This window comes from Falco rusticolus, chromosome 2 (assembly GCF_015220075.1).
Source record: "Falco rusticolus isolate bFalRus1 chromosome 2, bFalRus1.pri, whole genome shotgun sequence".
Classification (NCBI taxonomy): domain Eukaryota; kingdom Metazoa; phylum Chordata; class Aves; order Falconiformes; family Falconidae; genus Falco; species Falco rusticolus.
Genome location: NC_051188.1, coordinates 24,479,243 through 24,500,859, shown reverse-complemented (window position 1 = coordinate 24,500,859; position 21,617 = coordinate 24,479,243). Strand labels below are relative to the sequence as shown.

The window sequence follows — 21,617 nt, the reverse complement described above, 5'->3', positions numbered from 1 at the left end:
AATAAAATTTCAGTATTTTTTAACCTTTTATTGCTCTAAGCTCTTGTCAAAACCAGCTACTTATGAAGAATGTTCTGATAATATAAACATTGTTCTGTTTTGAAAAGATTGCTCATGAAGATCAGATTAGCACTGGTGCTCCAATTAACATCTGCTGAAGAATTTTTAGTAGCTGCAGCACTGGAAAGCCATAAGAAAAACAAGTGCACTAAAAACCACTGAGTTTAATATGTGGCACATTTTTTGTGTATTTAAATACTGCAGTATGCACATACACAATATTTTGTAAATACTGTGCTTCACAATTATGAAAAATAGTTGTTGACATACATCAAATTATCTTATCGTATTGTATTTGACAGTGTTTCCATTTTTTGCAGGGAAGTACTGCCAAAAAAATACTTGGATAAAGAACATATAAAATCTTTACTTTTTAAGTCAAAATACTGCTCCAAAATAGTGTCCATAGCACCAAGAGAAGACATTATGGCCTCTATATTATTTGACCTGGCTTTATTAAGTGAGAGATGAAAGTAAAAAAGGTCTTGCCTTTTTTACATTTGGTTAGGGCCTAATAGAAATCTGTAAATTGGCTTCCTTACAATTCACTCCAGAAATGAAGTCAAACCATCCAACTCCTAAAATTTACAGTGTCATTCAACAGTTGACAGAAATATCTTGGTTCTCTTTGGAACCTCTGCTGAGGATCAAGTGTCCATTTATAGTCCGTTTAGCAGAAATACATAAAGAACAAGCGTGTTCTGAAGCCCTATCTCACTCTCCCGTCTAGCACAGGTTTGCACAGTGCAGCCAGAAACTGGTTTCAGACAGCAGAGAAAACCTAAAGAGGATAAGACCTCATTTTGGAAACTCCTGAATCTCCTCTTCATGCTCATATAACAGCACTTGATTTGGAGGGAAATACTGGTGAAGGGCACAATTCCAAGTACTTGCTGTAATGCTCTTGGAAGTCTTTTGCCTTGCCATGTACAAAAGGTTCAAGATGATACTCTGGAGGATTCTCCGCTGCTGCCTTCTGTGAAGTTCTCTGGCCTTTAAATAGGTTTGACTGAGCCCAGGTTAAACAAAGGAAATTAATTAAACAAGTTATGAAGGCAAAATAAAGATACTCCCTGTATGGTGATGCTACATTACTGTTTATACAGAGAGCCTCCATCAGTCATAAGAATGTTTTCCCCTCCCACCAAACCACCAAATTTTCATCAAATTGAGTAACAGAACTTACTTTTATCATCATCATAAGATCCTCCGGAGCTATTACTGTATCTTGATTCTAGTCGGGTATGCGCTCTGATTACATTACTGAACCTTCAAATACAAGAAAAATCTTCATTAAAAACACAGACTGACATTAAACATCTGGACTACGTGTTTACTCTACAAAAACAAGCATTTCCTTAAGCATGCACTTTTATGTGCGAGCAGACGGCAATGTGAATGTAATGCTGTTTCTTTCCACAAAAGAAGATTTTTACAGCCAGTTTCTGAGAAGTTCTAACAGTGTGCTCCTGTGTCACAAACTCTTAAAATTTAGCAGAGGAGAAATTCTCATGCTGGCAAATGTGTGATTTTCTCGAAGCAAGAAACTGTGCTAAGGCTGAACTGAGATATAAACTGTTCATGAAGCCAATATTAACAGACCTTCTAAGACTGACACATTGGTTTTGAAGTGCAGATGCACTTACAGCTTCTAGTGTCTTTGATAATGTAAATGCCAGCAATGAATTCAGGCAAATTATTTTTTTTTTCTGACGAGTCTTTCAGCAGGAATCAGAATACCAGTATCAGAACATTGTAATCTTCCTTTCATTTTTATCATACAGTCTCTGGCAGATTTGAATGCCAAAAACCTTTTTGGAGTCACATTTAAAATTCACATAAGACAAGAAACCCTGAAAACACAGTTGAAGTATAGGAGGAGATTAAGTTTGCCTAACTTACCTGCTTAACTAACTAACTTAAACAAAAATCTAACTTAAAACTATATGGCCATAAACATTTAACTAAAGAATAATAACAAGTAATCCAGAGCAGAAACAGTTTTATCTTTCTTTTAAGTATGTTTCTAGTGCATATGCTGAAAACCATCACTTTGAGTCATCTTTACTTTCAGTTTGAAATCTTAGTACTAAGATAAGTGCCATTTTTTCCTTACATTGAAATTAGCAGATAGACATAACTCACTTGACAAAATGCTACTCATGTTTGTAACAGGTAGAGGGCAAGCATTTCAAAAGGTTCTGAAGTACAGAAAAGTTTGCTCACGTAATTCTTTGGACCTCTAAGCCCTGAACATATGGAAGGTGGGTTGGACTACTGAAGTGATACTACCAACGATCAGTAACAACAGACTAATATAATAGTATTACACTTACTGATTAATGCTATTAGAAGTCATTCAAATTTCTCTTACAAAAATAAGAGGGTTTCAGCGAGAGAAGAAATATATATCTGTCTGTGCTAGAGGATCTGATGGCCCTTAAGCTTTGCATTTATTAATTCATTCATCATTTTTCAGTATGTACCATAAGTAGCAAAGGACTAAACTGAATATATGATTTCTAAGCAAAATATTTTACAGTTTTCCTCTGTAAGATACTTTATCCAGACAAAGGAGGTGTCCTTGCAATCATGGATACGAATCTGCATACTACATTTTACTCACTGTCTATGAAATCAAAAGGTCTGGTCAAACCTGATTTTTCACAAAGATTTTAGTAGTCATTATGTGGTACACACTCTTGATTTTCTTTCTCCTTTGTGGATAATGCCTACAAAACGGCAATCTACTTGGCACTATTAATTTAATGTAGGTTTAACAGATGTTTCTTTGTGATGTATTATTAAACAACAGGCAGGAACTAGAATCATGTGAACAGCTTTTTCTAAAAAAACTTTTACATACACTCATTTTAAAATGGTCTTACTGGGATAACGCCACTTAGGATCAGCCTGAACATCAGAGCTCCTCACAAAACAATGCAGAACTTTGTCCAGCATCTCACCCTTAGCCTAGGAAAACACATACATGTTGGAGAAAAAAACCCAGCAAACCACAAACCTTTCATCAGTCTCTTTCACCATTCTGTTCTCCTCTACATCAGGAAAACTGTCTTGGCCAGCCACAACAGTGTTGCTGCTGGAGGTGGTTCCTGTATATGAGATGTCAATAAGAACACCTGTTACATGCACCAGACAGTATTTGCAAAGCAATAAAAGCCTATGACTTAAATTTTTTATAGCAGCCACAGTCAAAGTGATCATCTTGGAAACACTTGTGCATATGAATGAACACTTAACTCTACAAACCAGAACCTGCTTGCAGGGCTGAATGGTGTAAAGTTTACATGCTCTGAGGGACAGATGAACATAATTATGCTCTTCCACTTCTTAAACTAAGCTCACTCTAAGGTGACACAGCCTACTGTTTCCCAAGATTTTGGCAAAACACTGACAAGGTTAAATTTGGAGTTGGTGTCTCTTAAATATCTTTGACTACTGCAGCTTGAAAATAGCATTAGGCCTTCGAAAACAGAATTGCCAGAGTTGAGGCTCTCAGTTTTCAGGAAACTCTGCTCCACTGTATTTGTGATCACAGCTTTGATGATTACTTCTTTTTCTGAGAAACTAGTGGTAGAAGAACCATCTCATATGAGTTCTGAACAGCACTAAACATTGTTAACATCCTGTTAGAATAGTTGAGAGAATTAAGCATATGTTTACGAAGCATATACAACATTAGGAACTAAAAAACCCTGTAATTTTACATACACAACAAGGCCCTGAAACTTGCACTTCATATACACACAGGTCTGAACGGGTAAAAAAGTAAGAGATGTTTTTTTCAATGACCCAAAAGAGCAGGAGAGCATAACTGAAAAGTATATTTAGGTCATACCAGAAGCTGCAGCTGAGGCTTTGTTACTGGCAGCAAAACGGTAAAATGGAGGATTATCACAATGCTGGACTATTGGGTTCACTGGGTCGGTTTGCTGAAGCTCAAAAAGAAGCTCTTCCATTGTCTGAATAGTGTTATTACGACACAGATATATTGCAACCTTTTTTATCTAAAGAAGAAAATAGCAAGTTATTAAACTCTGTCCAATGTGAATTTCCAAAGAGATCAATACATGTTACACTGCAGTACTGAAAAGGCTCAGAATGCAAATGTTACTCCTGGACAGACACCACAACCACACAACTGCATCCATCTTGTTCGTACAGAAATAAAACAGCTCACTTTGAAATCAAGGTAACTTCCCCAGCAGAGTGAGTCTGTTTTTGTTTACCAGCCAGAAATGAGCTGTTTAGGTACATATACAACACCCCCACCCCCACCCCTCACCGCCCCCAATTTGGTACCTATCTTTTAAGGATATCGGTATTAACTCTCAATCACATTCAGGGATTTATAGTTTGAGTATGTGACTTCCACTGAAGATGAACCTCACACTCTTGAATGGAACAATCTTCTCATCTAGAAAGCTAGATCCACTCAAATCTTCATGCTTGTATTTACAGATACAGTTGATGTGAAAGAGGTAGCTGCAGCCATAAAGAATAAGCCAGGCTCTGAGTAGCTACTTATGTCTGTAATCAAAGTAATAGCACATGGAAGAAAGGCAGAGCAAATGTGTATATAGAATTCATGCATCCTGATTTGAAAAATTTGAGAGTATTGTTTATAGAAATTCTGTGAATTTCTATAAATCTTTCAATAAGACCTCAAATCTCACTGTATGCACCACAGCAACGAGGACTGCTGAGACACAGATCAAATGCAACTGAATTCTTGAGGAAAAAATAATGCGATAGCTATTAAAAGCAGAGACTCTGGCTCAAAAACATTTGATTCATAAACTGCTGGAGCTAGGAGACCATATGGGGAAGCATCCCTGTGTGCTTGCCTTCTTGTTTATAAAGATGTCCCAAAATAGATGCTTAGAATGGAGCTAATACACTGGACTGAACTGCCTGTTGGCCTCACCAAGTACTGTTGTGCTTACACTCTTAAATACCTCCACTAAAATAACTTCCTGACCGCTTCTTTTCTCCTTTTCTCTCTCCTTTTCTTTGGCTTAGAGAAAATGCACATATTCAAAGTCTCTTTTACTGTGGTAAGAATTTCCCAGGGGCTTTCCAGATATAAATCCACCTCCTTTCCAAGGATCATTTCTAGTTGGGCTGACAGTGCCACTTCAGCTTCTTTCACCCCAGGAGTCATGTTCCCTACACTGTGTCTTTGCTGAAGAGGTTTCTGAACTGTAGATATTCTGAGAAGTCTTTCAGTACATATGTGAAAGAAAGGACAGCTCAGCAATTCGCACTGGGACACTGGGAAAAAATGCTTAAAGGAAATATAAGAGACAAAGCAATGAATTTAGCTGATTAAAAAAAAATAAAAAAATGTAAGTCAGACATGCTTTTGGCTTGGACCTGCACAGGCAGAACAGATGGCTGAAGGCATGAAGCAGCTGGTGACTGCCTTCGGGCACAGAGGGTTCCAAAAGGAGATGGGTAAACTGGCGATCTTGCAACTGCATGGTCTTTAGAGCCCAGGTGAGCTGGAACAGTGCTGATAAACTGTTCGACTTATCTTTATTTGGTAATGTGTGTTTGTTATTTACATGATAATGGAAGATACATGTTTATGGTATGAGCAGTCTTGTGTAGTTAGCAGAGTGAGGTATGATTTCTGTAAACTCCAGGGCATTATCAGAACACTGAGCAGATGTGTGTGATAAGCCCGAGTATTTTCCTGCTCCAGAGAAAGCTATCAGCTAAGGGGTGACTCATAAACACAGTCAGGCTTTCTACAGAAATTGAAAATGTTTTCAGATTTTGCAAAATCTGAGAATCAGACGTTTAACTTAGCATTACAAATCACAGACTAACAGGGTGGCACAAAACATAGGAACCTTGTCAGCTGCTGCCACCAGTGAAGACCTGATTGTCTTGTGAACAGCCACTGGAAGCCTGGGAGGGAGAGCAGAAAAGTCTCACATGCAAAATAAGAGCTGCTGAGCAGAGAAAGCTGGTGATGCCAAAACAGACTTCTACTTCTCTCTTTGTGGGGTAAGAGGACTGTCTTGTCCTGGAGGAGGACAGGACTATGAGAGCCAATGCTTCAAGGCAAGGGGGTTTGGAAAGGATTTGAAGAAAGAAGTGCTAAGGGGGTTTGATGTAGGCTGCTTAGAGCTGTGGGATGGCAACAGTTTTGGAAAAAAGATGTGTTGAGATCTCTGGGTTGGCAAGTATCTGTATGGGGGGATGAGGGGCTCCTGAGCAAGAGGCAACAGGGTTATCAGGCATTTCCAATCAGGTTATACATATTCAGGAGTGAGACACACACTCAGCGTAGGACTACTCCTTCCTCTTAGGAAACTGCCCCTAACCCTTTATGTAAGCTGTCAAAAATACAACAACAGCCCTCACATCATCTTTTATCTCTGTGATTTCCACTTGTTCTCTGTCAAGAAAGCTCCTCCTGATGGAGGCCACCTTTGGGCTCAATCCCAAGTCTGTCATAGTCAGGTTGGCAAGAACCTGGGAGGTCTCTCATCTAACCTCCTGCTCAAAGCATGGTGAACACTGAACGGAGAGCCTCTGCCACTGTGTCACAATTGATGGAAACATCTTTATTATCCTCAACATTCTTGGGATCAACCCCTTTGCCTTCTTCTCATATAAACCTTGAGCTTGTTCTTACACCAACTCCACTTTCAAATCTCTCCTCTTTGGATTAGCTAGGCCATGATGACTTTGCATATATATGCACTGATTTGAGAACACAGAACAAGAAACCATACAAATAAAAGGAAACCAACAGGATGTCTATGGTACAGTAACAACATCTTGAAAATCTTTACAGGCTTCTATATTTCCTTTATTTTATTATGCATAGCAGTTATCATAAACACTTTAAGTGAAGTATTATTTCAGCAGCTGTAAATGAAGTATGTTTATGAGGCTTTTTAAGTAAGTTTAATCAATTAATAGTAATTTCAAATTTATTTCAGAAATCAATAGGAAGAGGGTAACTAATAAACCAGCCTATTATAATTGTGCTGGAAAATCTGCTAAATTTAGATTCTGTTTCACCCAGCAACTGAGCAATAAGGAACATGGGAATGGGACTATCATGCTTTTCTCAGACAGCCCTGATTTTATTTTAACTTGAATAATAACAATATCCTGCACAGTTTGACTTGCACATTGCAGGAACAGTTATATAATTCTTGACAGCCATGCAATGACAAAAGTTGATATGGTAAGAAGCTTATAAATGTTAGCTATCTTGTGTCTCTTGAGGTGTCCCACAGAAAGTCTTAGTCTGCTAAAGGAGAAGAGAATGTAGCACTTTCTTAAAATTACACACTTTTCTGAAGTAATGCCTAAATCTTTACAACAAAAAAACCTAGTAAGATTATAGCATGTTATGTTCCATTCATGATATAACGTCCATTATTTAAAGGACTTTCCAAATTTAACTACTAGCTTTGTAAACTATTGATTACTGAGAAAAATCATAAGCATTTAATATTTTTACTTGTCTTCATTCTTCATGCAAGTTATTTAACCTCTGAACATCCATTCTGCCTTTTTAATGTTAAATACATATATAAATTGCATATTTTTATGTAATTCTGACACGAAAAAATATTTCTAATTTTTTTTCTCATCCATTCTCATGCAATTTATGGCCAGGCCCTGTTACTGGCCTCTTACACAGACATGCAAAGCTCCTCTTTGCTTGAGAGATGCCCACCTCTTGATTGAAATGAGGTGTGCTCTGCTGGTGGAGACTGAGATTCCCACTACTCAATTCTTTTCTTGAATTTCAGTTTCTTGGCTAATTCTCACTATTTTAGTGCTGTACAGTGTGCTAGGGAATACTTTGGTACTTCTTATTTTTGAAACAGAAATTAATTTTCTGCAGGTGACAGCTGTTACCTTCATTTAAACCTGTGCAGCTAATAGTAAATAAAATAAAGTGGAAACACTTACATAAGGTAAAAGGATGGTATCACTGCTAACACCACACAAACTAATGAGAAACTGCAGTGTTATCCTAAGGTTGTTACTCCATTTTTCATTGTTGGCCAAAGCATTCCAGACATTCTCCATCTCTGGTCCAGGAATTTCATCTCCGTACTGCAAAGGATCATAGGCATACATTTCTTGAAATATGCAGATCTCCAAACTAAGGCATGCTCTTTTAGAGCATTTTCTTATGCAAAATCAACAGTAAAATGCTGTAAAAAGTGACAAAACAGTATTTTCAAAAGCTACCTCATAGCCTCCAAAGCATAAATTCTATTTAAACGTATTTAGGTTCAGATTCACAGAAGGGCTTTACAAAAAATAAAAAGAAAGCTTCCAGGAATGTAAATTCAAAAGTTGATCCTAAATTCAAGCAGCTTATTTGGTTTCATCTTTACCATTGTTCAAGCGACTGCAGTTCTGGCTCTGCATGTCTGTACCTAAGTGCTTCAGCCTTCACAGTAGTGAACAATTTGGCAACTCTTTCCCGAGTAAATCCTAGCAGAATTAAGCATTTCGCAATGAAAATGAGCAGCTTTTGCTCCCTTTTGCAAGACATGGTTATAGGAATGACTTCCTTTTGTCCAGTCAGTTAAGTGGTTAGTGCATGCATCCAGGATGTGGGAGTGCAGAACTGAAGCTGTTCCGTTCCCTATGTAATGCTACTGGCTCCCACTTTGAGAAGAGTGTTTTAAGCACTGCACAGACTGACGTTCTGCTAGGAGAGGAGTGGCAATCTGCAGGTCATGCTCTTCTGAAAATGATTTAATACATATTAGCTACATCTACACTGTCACTGGCATCTACATCTACTGTCTTCTACTTTGGCACTTCTAGGTGCCTGATGCCAGTCTCAGTATCACTCGTACAGCCTCAAAGGTAGTTCTTCAATCAATATGGTTTGAAGAAAGCATACTTGTTCACTCTGGAACAAACACTTTGTGTGGTTTTGGATGCAACTTACTCCGAGGATTGCTGCTGATAGGCAGTAAAGGTGAGTCTGCATCACATCTGTTTTCAACCCATAAAATTCCTCTAACAATATCCTAGAGACTGTACCATCAGACAATTCATGAGTCAGTATCATCCCCTGGATATACAACAAGTATCAAAAAAACTTCCTGGTGGGCTGAACCACAGCCCCCGCATTATGTCAGACATGCTCATATGACAAAATGCGACCAAAATAATAATTGTTTTAGTTACAGGACCTCAGCATGAGGCAAGATCCAGAATCAACTGCTATATAGCATGGATACACACATTCTGCTCGAGAGAGGATTAACCCTGAGCAGGTTAGAATACGTGAGGCACCCTGTCTTGTATGACATAGGCCCCATGCATTACTTCCTGGGGTTTATGTATTTAGCAGTTGAGAGGTATATACTGAATCTGGCAAAAGCAGTGCCAGAGCAGGCACAGCACACTGGTATAGCAGCCTGCAACTCAGCAAAGAGAAGGAAAAGATGGATTCCCAGTACCTTCTTCACCAGCTGTTTCAGGCATTTTACATGAAACAGTAACTGGAAAAAAGGAATCCCATGTCCTTTTTTAGGACCTGAGATGTAAAATAGCTTTCTTTTTACAAAAGAATGCTTTAACTAGCACCTTAGAAATTTATAGTGTTTTCCTTTTCTCTATCTTAAAGAATATTGAAGTGTTTCCTAGAAAGTACAAGAGCTTCAGTAGGACAAATTCCAGGTGCTCATTCTCACCCTCAAATAAACCTTAGACATTAACCCAGGAGGTGATACAGGAGGGAACTGAATTTAGTTCCTCTGTAAGTAATTTTTAATGCTGTAAGTATTAAGTTGTTTTTTTTTAAAAGGGTAAAACATTTTTCTTTGTCCATGTTTTGAGAGATAACAGTTTTAGCATTGTCCTTAAAAGAAAAACTGAAGGAATTCCTTCCAAAAACAAGGTTGTGTCTGACTAGAACAGACTGTTCCAGACGCAAAATTTCTGGGATCAGAGAGAAAAAACCCAAGTACCTTTTGCTTAAGAAACCTAAGTTTGAGTATTTCAGGAATTGTTTTACAGATTGTTTTGTCTGTTTTGCTTTTTTTACCTTAGCTGTCATGTACATGAGATTATTAAGAACCAGTGATGTGGCCTCAGGAGAGCCCCAGCCATTGCCTTTTAGTCCACTTGTGACCGCTATTTCCCCATCCTTGTCCTTCAGTTCATCTTCTGGAGTGGTAGGGCTTGAACCAGGGAGCAGCAGTCTGTTGTCTACAAGTTCAATGTTATGAAGCCATGGTAACAGATAGGTAAGCATGATCTGTCTTCCATTTGGATGTGTTGTTGGAAATCTCTGGCTTACCTCTAAAATAGTAAAAGTTGAAAAGGACAACATATCAGTTTATGAAAGAAACCTTAAATACATGGTTTAAATCAGATTTCTGCCATGTGTTAGACCACTTGATGGTTTTTATCTTGCAAACCACAAGCATACAAAAACATGTAGTTGAGCTTCCTGAACAGAAATGTTAATTTAAAGCTCAATAACAGCAAGCAACTGGTCAGGTCTTCTGTCTAAAACAACTAACATAGTTTGGGCTTAGAAACAGAAAGTCATCCCTTGTTACTGTGACATATTATGTATTAAGTGAAATGGATGTCCATAAAGAGGGAAAAGGATAATTCAGTTACTGGTGGTTATTCTGGAATTTCCAGAGCTTTTGGAGAATTACAATGAACACTGAAGAGTGTTCTGCAGAACTACAAGCACCCCATCAACCTCCACATTTCTAAGGTATAGTTTAAATCTTAAGGCACTTATTATACCAAGTTTACAAAAACATCTTGCATGTATTAGGAGTCTTACTTCCTGTGGGGAGGCCTGTAAAATTAATAGTCAGCTGTCAGTCCAGGAGTGCTTGTATACAGCACTTTATATAGTTTATAAAAGAAGAATTGCAAAGTAAGGGAAAGGGATTTGGAAAATCTGGGTTAAGAAATACAGTGACAGGCTTCCTGCCAAGGTGAACCACATTAGCTCTCTTTACCAGAACTATTCTGTAAAATCAATACAGTTAACATTTCCTCTCTTTCCTTGCTGCCTGGTATTTAAAAATCTTCAAGACATACACTGTTCTCCCTCCTTATGATTCCAGATGTATAAAAAGGGACTTTGATTGGGACTCTGTATCTGAGTTCTTTTAAATGACAGAGCCACTACAGCAACATGAATAGATGGTAACAGTAATAATGAACAACATTTGAGTTTTTTAAGATAAATGAGCCATCAGAATTTTTTCTACAACAGTTATTTATGGTATCTTGGGCACTGAGAAACGGATGATGTATTGTTCCTTGACCCTTCTTCTAGCCCCTACAGACGGAATAAAAACAACAGAAAGGGATTTTAAGAGCCAGTAAGAATTCCCACGATTACAGACATTACATTCTGTTGTATAAAAACTAGAGCAATGCATTAGATAGATTAAAAGAGAGATACATCTCAAAACTTCATTGTTCCCAGGAACAGTCTCAGAGTGGGCATATTCTGAATGGTGCTCCTACAGGTCTGATTCTTCAGTATTTTTTTCAGTAACCCTGACAAAATGTACTTCTGATAAAATCGATAGTAAGGCTTGCATATGGGGCAAATAACAGAAGGTAGAGACCACTCATTCAGAGTCTTTTGAATCATTGGTAAAACCGGACAGATGCAATCTATCTTCCCAAAGTTAAAGTCATGTTTATATAAAATGAAGAATTTTATCCTCACAAGTATCATCTATTACAGTAGAGTTTGCCAATGTCACTTTAACTAATTCAGGGCCTTTGTAATTTCAAAGTTACCCTAAGATGACACAAATGGCACAGTCTCCCCAAACAGGGTTTTTAAATAGCTATTCTGTACATTGTGTAAGTACCTCTAGGAAATATATATTGCATTTCTAAATCTGATTTGACCTGAACCAGAATGAAACCGGGTCAAGCTAAATTTATAAACAGAATTGCTATTCACAGGTGGAAATGTCTTAGCAGTCTACCATTTGTATAAAAATGTAAAGCTGATAAGTCAAACAGATACAGGTACCTGAAAAAAGTGGAAGCGTAAGTTCAGGATACATCCTTGCTAGTTCATATGAAAGCAGGGCAAGTGAGACACTGTAAAGAGGTGGCAATGGACCATGTGTACCATACAAGATACTGCCTGGTCTTTGCTCAGCTACCTTTTTTGAATAAACAAAAAGCTTTGATTCAAGGATCTATAAAAGACAAAAAAAAGCCAAAAGTAATGAGACAATAAAAATTCATTAATTCAGGAAATGTCAGTGTTTCAAGTTTAGATACCAGAAAATGATCTATATGCTTCAGAGTACACTCTCCAAACTTGAAAGACACCATAGCTAATATTTTTCCATTAATTTTTCTATAAATATTCCTGTAAGAATTTATAGCCAAGATAAAACTAGTTGTTTGTTTTCAAAACAAAACTAGAAAGCAAATAAACAGTACTTTATAAGAAGTTCACATAAAACCCCCAAAGATAGGAGGACAAAAAACATAGCTGATACATGCCTGCATAAGTTGCATGGAAATTTCATAAATCTCTCTGTTGGTGTCAGATGCCTTGAACAGCACCAAGTTTAAAAGCGTCACTATATCAAAAGGATAGTTCCTAGAAGAATAAACAGTACATTTTTGTGAATGTTGGTGAGGAATGCAGATTATATTCACTCTGGTTTACTCTGTAATACGGTCTAAAGAGAATGCCATCTTTCTTTTCTCTGTTCTACCACCAGAATATGAAAGGGAGCCCTTACAAATACATGCTGCTTGATCAAAGGGCAGTCTGGTGAATGGGAAGAAAGAAAGGATTATTTCTGATTACCTTAGGCTAATGCTTAGGAATGCTCTGAGTTACCCACAGTGAGAAACGCAATACCTGTCTCTGTAACTGTCAATTCATTTTCATTTGTAACATAAACTGTTATAGAACAGGCCAACACCCATAAGAGAAGATGGGTAGCACGAAAATTTCCAGGGACAAAATAGTTCTTAAGCCAAGCTACAATTAAAACAGTCCCGTTGGAGAAAAGACACTATCTCTGACACGAACATTCCCAGATGTTAGACAGTTCTATCAAAACAGTTTTTGAGGAGTAAACATGAAGAACTACTTCAAAAAGTCCACTATCTATAAAGTCAATATTAACTGTAAGGGTAAACATATTTAAGTGTTAACTTAAAGAAAATATTGCCAGAAAAGCAATTCTCATGTCACAATATTTGGATTTTCACTAAATGAGTTTCCACTTTCCTTGATGATTTGTAAATGCACCTGATTCAATTGTGAACCATCTATTTCTTGTTATAGATGTGAGCTACTGTGTTCCTGGATAGGTGCAGAATACCTATTTGGACATCTTAGTGTTAAAAAACAGAGCAAACACAAGCACAGCATGGGACGTTCTTGGTAATTCCAAATACTAGCTGCAGTCCTTCCTCTACACCTGTCTCTTTGTCCTTCCACTAAATTTAGAAAATAATAGTAACAAAAAAAGTAAGGGAAGTAGCTTCTTTGTAGAAAGACGGACATCAGCAATGACATACATTACTCCTCATTTTACAAGCAGTTTAAGTAGTGGCCTCTCTATACATGTTGGTAGATGGTAGAGGAAAAACTGTTAACAGCTTTCAAATATGAATAAAACCCCCAAACTTGATAGAAAGTGGACTTTCACTCCAAAGTAAATCATGCAGATCATACTCTCACTTTTTACTGTAGGTATGGGAAAGATTAATTTTTAGGACACAGTGGCACAGGTAACACAATCAGCAGAAAAAAGACTGGCTGAAAGCCTGATATGTTTCTGTGTGCATTAAAAAAATCCCTTAAAATAACTGAGTTTGCAAACACAAAATTCCATTCATATTTAAAAAATCTCAGTATAATGCAGTGTATAGTCTAGTTGTTGCTGTAAGAACAAAATGTTTTTACAGATAAATTCTAAAATACTTGACCTGTTTTGATTTGCTATATCCCAAGTGTTTCTGTTGAACTATGCTGATCAGACGTCTTGCCAAATCATTTTTTGTCAAGAGTGAAATTTTCACTTTATTACAATTAGATGCAAATTATCTTCTTATTTTAAACTACCACTGAAATTCTCTATAAATTTTGTCTTGAAAAAATACCACAAAAAAAAAAAAAGGATACGTTTTCATGAAGGCCTGACACAATAGCAGTATTTGTATTTGTGTCTTCATGTAGCTTGTGCTTACTTAGCACTAGCAGCAACGATGTTACCAGTCTACAGGAAAGCAACTGGTAACCAAATCAAATGAAATCCACTCAGAAAAACAACAAAATAATGACTCTCAAGCCAATAACATTTAAAACATTTTTGCTTTTATAAAGTAAATGAAAAACCATGCCAAATCTTTTGAAACTAGACTTATGACCTATGTTCAAATTAGTGTTGTGGTTGTTTTATATTTTCCTGAGTAAAACAGTATTAAAATGCCACAGATTTCAAACTCAGAGTAAGAGCATCTTCTACCAAGCACATCACTTCATTTTCAGATTCGCTTTTTTTTTATTATTTTGGAAATAAAGTGATACAGTCCCCAGGAAAGGTTTGAGAGGATATAACATAGGAGTGTGACTAACAATCCTTTACAGCACAAGCTGAACCCCCCAGTTTCCTTTACATTTGAAAGTGTTGATTAATAGGTTAATTAATACCTGCTTCCACACACAGTTGCAATGGCTTTGAAACATCCAGAGGCAAGCTGGTATGATCCAGTATAACATCGATCTATAGCCCAGTTGAAGAGATTGATTTGATCAGGATTCAGTTCTAGCAACAGGACTACAACTTCACAGCCAAGCTGGTGAACCTGAGCAAATAAATACAAGTCAAAACATGATTGGTGAGATCAGATATGTTCATTCTCTGCAATTCTTAGAGTGACATAGGCAAAACAAGGGGAGAATGGAGTATTCAAAATAAGTAAAAAGAAATCAGAAAATGTATCATAAATCTACTTCAAGGATAGCAGAGTTGAAATGTGACTCAAATTTCAATACTTCACACTTGAAAGAAAATTGTGTATGTAAAAAGATTACATAAATGAAATAAATTTTCAAAGGAGGTTTCCAAAATTAAGCACAGAAAAAAGCAGAATATTTGGAAAATCTAGGACACTTGATAGGTGTTCTTAGGCAACTTCCACTGGCAATGATTAACTTATTTGTTAAATGCTTATTCCCTACTTCATGTAAGTTTCATAAAGTGACACACTTTCATGTATCCTTCTTTTGACTAACACAGAAAGATGGCAGACAAAGAAACAGAACTTCTGCAAGCCTGGGGCCATGAAAGCTTGTATATTTAATCCACCTACATCAAGCAATCTAACAACTCTCCCTACAGACCTTGTATCACTCTAATCCTGGTACCACCACTGCTACAAATACATTATAGCTAAGGCTTGGACTGTGCCTTACTGTTCCTTCAGCAAAGGATAGTACTGGAACACCAAGCACTAATGCCTATTAATATTCCGTCACTGAGTGTAGGTAACTACTTGTAAAGACTGTAAATGATACTTAATGTCAAAGGACCAGGTAGAATCCACCTCACCTAAATCTGAACTGGTTATATAGGCACTGAAATTTAGTTCCAGTCCTTCGTTACAATGATTAATCATGAATTATAGTGATTAGCTTAGGGGAAACAAATTTCACCTATCATATCCAAATTTTGCATTTCAAGGGGAAAAATTAAAAAAGGTAATTTTTGTGCCCACTTACTTTATGAGTGGTATATACCTAATGATCAATTAGGCATGGTGATATAGTATTTGTTGATAATGAAAACATATCAGGACGAGATGTATTATCTTTTCATTTCTCTTGTTCTGTCTGTTTCCTTCCCACATCCATAAGAATTTCAATTATACATATCACTTACAGCTATCTTTATAGCTCCATCCCTACCAGCATTCCAAGATCTTACGTAATTTCCAAAAGATGTTCTCTGTTGCTATCCCTTTTCTTCTACTTTGTCAAACCTTTCCTTTTGTAATCAATTATCATTTCTACAGCACGTATACTCTAGCTGTTCCACAAGTCTGTAGGATTTGCTGTCTGCATTTTTTCAGCAATCACAGTCACCTGTGCTGGTATGAGTCTTTTGTTTTTGTTTTTGGTTTTTTTTTTTTTTCCCCCAGGAGAACAGCAGGTCAATATGCAAGACACCATATAGGGAAAGATCACTGCTTGCTCTCTCCATCTCTCTCTCTACATCTCTTTGTGTAACCCACCAATCTACTCTTAATCAAAGAGATAGTCCAATCAGCTATAAATACAGAAATGTATTTATGACTGGGTAGTTACAAAGTCCAAACCCATCTTCACAGAAACAGAACAGAAAGTTGCAAGAATGATCTATTATATATTTTTTAAAAAGAAAAGAAATTCTCTTTCCTCTCCTGAATCATTTATCCTATCCTCTTGACTTTAGAAGGTCTACCCACTCACTTTCACTCAGATTTGTTTCACAAGCATCTATGTTACCATGCAGGAAGGGATTACACATTTTTATTCCACAGAAATTTGAAGCAGGTGGATGGAAGTACACCAAATAGAAATAAAAATAATTTTGAGATCGTGCCATTTTTAACCTTTATCAGCAGATGAAAAGCCTAAACTTCTGTTGCAAGCAACATGGAGCCATAAGGCAATTCTTTTATCTTATTATTTACCTACAACATATTTTCAGGAATAATAATTCTTTTACTGTTTAAATTCTTTAAAATTAATTACACTTTTGTATTAGAACCTTGCATAAAGCTATTGTTTCCTGCTCAAAATAGAACGTATTCAGTCCGAGTTCTTACAGTCACATACTCTTTACTCATCCGGTACAGAGATTAAGATTATTCATATTTATTCATACATTCATATATTCATAATATTCATATTTTTGGTGAGTACTTACACGTAAATCTTGACAAGCCAGAATGTTATCAAGCCATTTGTAAAGATATCCATCAGGGGAAAGACCAACATTATCAAATACAGGTCCACAGCAGAGCACAGCTGACATGGCCTAAAAACACAAACAACTTCAGTTACACAAAAAAGTAGCATGAATTCACCTTTCAGAATGATTTGATCCCAGATCCAGGCTAACAGGACTGCCACTTTGGTTTTTCTTTTTGAGGGAACTATGGTGAAAAAAGTTAACAGCATTTTTTGCTAGAATTCAGTAATTATGTTGCTATAGATGTTACTGGATGCAAGATAATGCCCAGTTTAAGCATTCTGGAAGGATACTCTGGCCCAGCTTCCCCACTCTTCAAGTTACATTTTATTTTACCCAGTCTTCACAAATCAAGCTACAAGAACAATTAAAATACACAGATGTTTCAACAGTATCTTTCTGCAAAGATTAAAACTTCACATTAAGTAAAGCAGCTTTTTTATAAATGTATTTTTTATATATATACACGCGCACACATATATATACACACACGCGCACACATCCATAAGCTATTATTTTCCCAGCTTACTTATCTGGGGGAGTTGCAACTGATTTTGTTGCAAAAGTATGTTATTATTATTGAGCATGTCTCCAGGCAAGTGTGGGAGAGAGTCCTGAGATATGCATGTGATACTGAATTGGTACTGTGCTTAATTTTAAAGCCCAAGATCCTCTCACTGAGTTCAACAACCTGTTAATGAAGAAATGTTAACAAAGAAAAGTAAAATTTTAAGATGCATTCTGGTTTTGAAAGTAATTAGCCTTGGGAAGTGTCTGCTAAGTGAAAACTGCTATTTTCAGTGGCTCATACTGTTATATTCTATGATACCACTGTACATATACATATGAGCATACAAGTTTGCATCAAGTATGCCAATTCAAACTTGGGTGAAATAAAAGGAAAGAAACCCCACAATTACTTGTATTTTGACTAGACAATTGCTATTACTGATTTTGACAGTGGAACTTTAATACCTTTAATGCACAATACTGGTATCTTGTAATTTGATGATTTCTATCACTGTAACGGTCGAGGGGTGTGAACATAATACTGAAAGGTCCTGCCCACTGGCTGAATAAGATGAACAGGTGATGCCTCAAACTCTGCTGAGGGAAGAGAAATCTCCTGTGGTGAACTAAGTGAACAGAAATAGAAATAATTGTGATATGTTAAGTTAAACATACGTTCATGTAGCAGAGATGATGACACAAATTTCAAATTTCTACAAAAAGTGAGGTTTTTGTAAATGTTCAATATACACTTACTCTAAAGTATCTCAGCTCCTTTTAAAAATCTAACGAAGTGAGTAAGATGCCTCCTATTCCTAAGAACTTCCAGTTCTGAATTAATGTGTAGTTATACAAACATGTACATCTGACTTTAGAAACAGCATGCAAGAAACTAATTATAGAATCAGGCTTTTCAATGCTTCTTGCACTCCTTTAGTGGCAAATATTTAATTGTATTTTCCAGTCCTTTAAATGCAAGTTTAAACAATACATATGTCTTATTCTAATACAGTAATAGGTAGGGACAAGAAATGAAAGAAACTTGGTGTCTGTTTATTTATGACAAGATGTGGTGTGTTTTCTGAACAGATAAATCACCCAAGCACATGAAAATATCTTTGAATACTTAACCACGTGGAGATAAAAAGAGAAATCTTTTAAACAATAGTTTTACTTCCCCTAAGCAAAATATGATGGCAGAAGTGGTACTACATTTACTAAAGAGACCGAGAAACTACTACTGGCCAATTATTTTTCATCTAGAAACTGTGCTGGAAGACAACAAAGTCTAACTAGACAATACTAACACAAATCAATATGAACAGTGGCTAAAGATGATAGATGCTGACATGATAAACATTTGTTTGCTAGGTTTTAAATGTTACGACTTTGTTAGTCATTGATATATTTTAAAGCTGATAGCAGAAAATACATCTATGAATAACTGAAATGCATCGGTTATTATTTGTATTCTCTCAAAACACATGACAGGGCTGTTTCATTGCAGAAAATTAATACAACATGCAGTCATTGGTCATGTGCCTTGTAGAACAGGAGAATGAATGCAGAGGAAGGCCTTTGTAAATATGCATGGCAAAGAAAATTCTGTGTTGTTAATAAGCATTATTTAGAAGAGGAATAAAGGAAAGAATTTCAGTATTTTGTTAACAGCAGCTAACAACTTGACAACACTCATTTCAAAGGGATTTTTTTACTGTCTAAAATGAGAATAGCAGGGATGCCATTTTTTCCTTGTTTTGTTCAACTATTATATAATTCTCAAGTACGTTATAGCTGAAAGCAACTATACAACTTTGACAAAACTTGCACACTGGAAACTTACACGAAAGCATTTGCACATTTTATTCCCTTATTTTACCCATTTGAGTTCCTTTGTTGCTATGACTGCTGCTGTGTCCTATCATAAATTATCTGGAGATAGCAGATTTACACAGACTGAGTAAGCTCCAGACCTTATCTTCCAGTAATTACATTGAAGCCATTAAAGCAGACTTTTATATAATTTTTTGCTAAAGGAATTACTTTACATTTATGAAATGATCTTGCAATACATAAAAAGCATGAAATCAGTTGAAGAAATCTTTGCTATGCAACTGGAGTCTGGTAACATAGGATACTGTCTCAGTATCTTGGGCAGGTTTTCAACTACATTTAAAATTGTACATTTTTCTGCACCCGCCTATATTCTTCAAGGCCTGTCTGAGTTTATGAAAAGTCTAGCAATGAAGTCAAAGGGAAGAAAATGAGGCCTTATGTGAAAGAAATCTGGAGCCCCTAGAAGTCACAAACAACTTCCTTGCTGGGCTTTTAAAGAGGTGATTATTATATATGAATATCACAAGCTTCATCAAGCTTTACTTTTTTTTTATTTGATTCTTAATAGAGTTTTGAAAATATTTTTATCCATACTCCCCTCTATATTTGTAATACGATAATTCACAAGTAGTGAAGAAAAAACACAGAAAAAAAGAAAGAATTACTTTTCCAGTACATATATTAAATGAAAATTCACAGTATGTTAAGATAATTTAGCACCATACCTGGAACACACTGAATCAAATTGGCAATCATTGCACTGAAATGTGCTCTCATGTCCTTAAGGATTTCAACTTCTTTATCATTTTCAGCCTCCAGAAGCATGCGAGTCAGATCAACGTACTCTAAGAACAAGGCTCCGAGGGCTAACGTATCTCTTTCTAAGGCTCCATTTGTACTAGCATAAAGGAAAGTTGTACATTAATGTAGAGTACCAGTGTAGTTATACTGCAGCTTTCTAAAGAAATGCATAAATCTGCATAAATAAATCCATATCTGATAGATTACGCAATTCCTCAAAGAACATAACTTCTTCAAAGAACACATAAACTCAAGTGTTGTAAACACTGAAAATTATTTCATTTGAAGATCAGTATTTATGATGAGTGATAGTCCTACCTGTCACTTATAACACCAGCATCGGCAAGTAGTTCAAAAATTCGCAGTAACTGCAGTCTCAGTAGATCTCGGCGTTCTCGACGTTTTTTGTTCTTGGAATTTAAAAAAACCCATTTTTTAATATGCAGAGGCACATACATTAAAAACTAGTAACTGCAGAAATGTCAGTACAGTAACTGAGATTTAAGAATTCCAGTTCAAGCATTTTCTTCATGAAGGAACTTAACTGCTTTTGGCTATTTCGTTTATATATCAACACAGAACTAAATATGATCAAACTTTTGTCTTTGTAACTATTGCAAACAAACTGTTAGCAACTACCTAGGTCCTCACTGAAAGTATGGAAATGAAATAATGAAATACTGGATAAAAGTTAATTAATACTCAAGGTTCCTGTACCAAAAACCTGCTATCTTCAGGTAGCAGGGACATTCACGTTAGCTTAACACCATCTAGCTTGTACGCTGGAAGAACTGTAAACATAGAAGAGATATCCAGAACCCAGGAAAATATTTTAGTGATCAGCCACTCCTGAACTTGGTAATGATGCAGCTACATGATCACCCATATTGAAGTAAGCTCCTTGCAGACACCTCTCTAATACACTCTTAGATGTGTTGTACACACAGTCAACAAACTCTTCCCATAGAACAGGAGACTGCATTGTTGTTAGCTGGTTCATCGTATCTCATTGTCTTCCAGAAAGCTGTCCTTTCTGTCTTCTATCTTGCCTTGAAAGATGTGAATGCAACAAGGCCTGCTCTTTGCTGAAGGGAAGGGCTAAACTGACTTGTTTGTATCCTGCATCTCCACTAAGAAAAAAAATGTGAGAAGGACAAAAAGCTGCTATTGCACTCAAAGAAATTTGCTGCCAGAACAAGAAAAGCTCAGAGAAAGCTCAGATTTTCCTCTTTAGAATGTAAGAATGGCAATACTGCGTCAGATCAAAGGCCTATCTCTTCCAGTACAATGGCTCTGCCAATGGCCAGCAGCAGATGTGTGGGAGAAGAAAATGATACTTTCCCTGGTATTCTGACCCAGAACTGGCAGTCTGCAGCATCCTAGCAAAGGTTTTATTAA

General features: G+C 36.5%; 1 protein-coding gene across 6 annotated transcripts in view; it reads right to left on the bottom strand.

Annotated features, from left to right (window-relative positions):
• Window positions 1-21,617, bottom strand: part of FRY (FRY microtubule binding protein) — a 217,736-nt gene that overhangs the window by 58,652 nt on the left and 137,467 nt on the right. For all 6 annotated transcript variants that reach the window (XM_037377269.1, XM_037377265.1, XM_037377267.1 and 3 more), the window contains exons 25-36: window positions 20,538-20,629; window positions 20,144-20,316; window positions 18,048-18,208; window positions 17,028-17,138; window positions 14,768-14,922; window positions 12,598-12,697; window positions 12,113-12,284; window positions 10,133-10,389; window positions 8,029-8,175; window positions 3,920-4,088; window positions 3,083-3,173; window positions 1,247-1,329 (exon numbers count right to left, since the gene is read on the bottom strand). In XM_037377269.1, coding sequence (XP_037233166.1) covers window positions 1,247-1,329; window positions 3,083-3,173; window positions 3,920-4,088; window positions 8,029-8,175; window positions 10,133-10,389; window positions 12,113-12,284; window positions 12,598-12,697; window positions 14,768-14,922; window positions 17,028-17,138; window positions 18,048-18,208; window positions 20,144-20,316; window positions 20,538-20,629 — 1,711 coding nt within the window. The remainder of the gene's footprint in view (window positions 1-1,246; window positions 1,330-3,082; window positions 3,174-3,919; window positions 4,089-8,028; window positions 8,176-10,132; window positions 10,390-12,112; window positions 12,285-12,597; window positions 12,698-14,767; window positions 14,923-17,027; window positions 17,139-18,047; window positions 18,209-20,143; window positions 20,317-20,537; window positions 20,630-21,617) is intronic.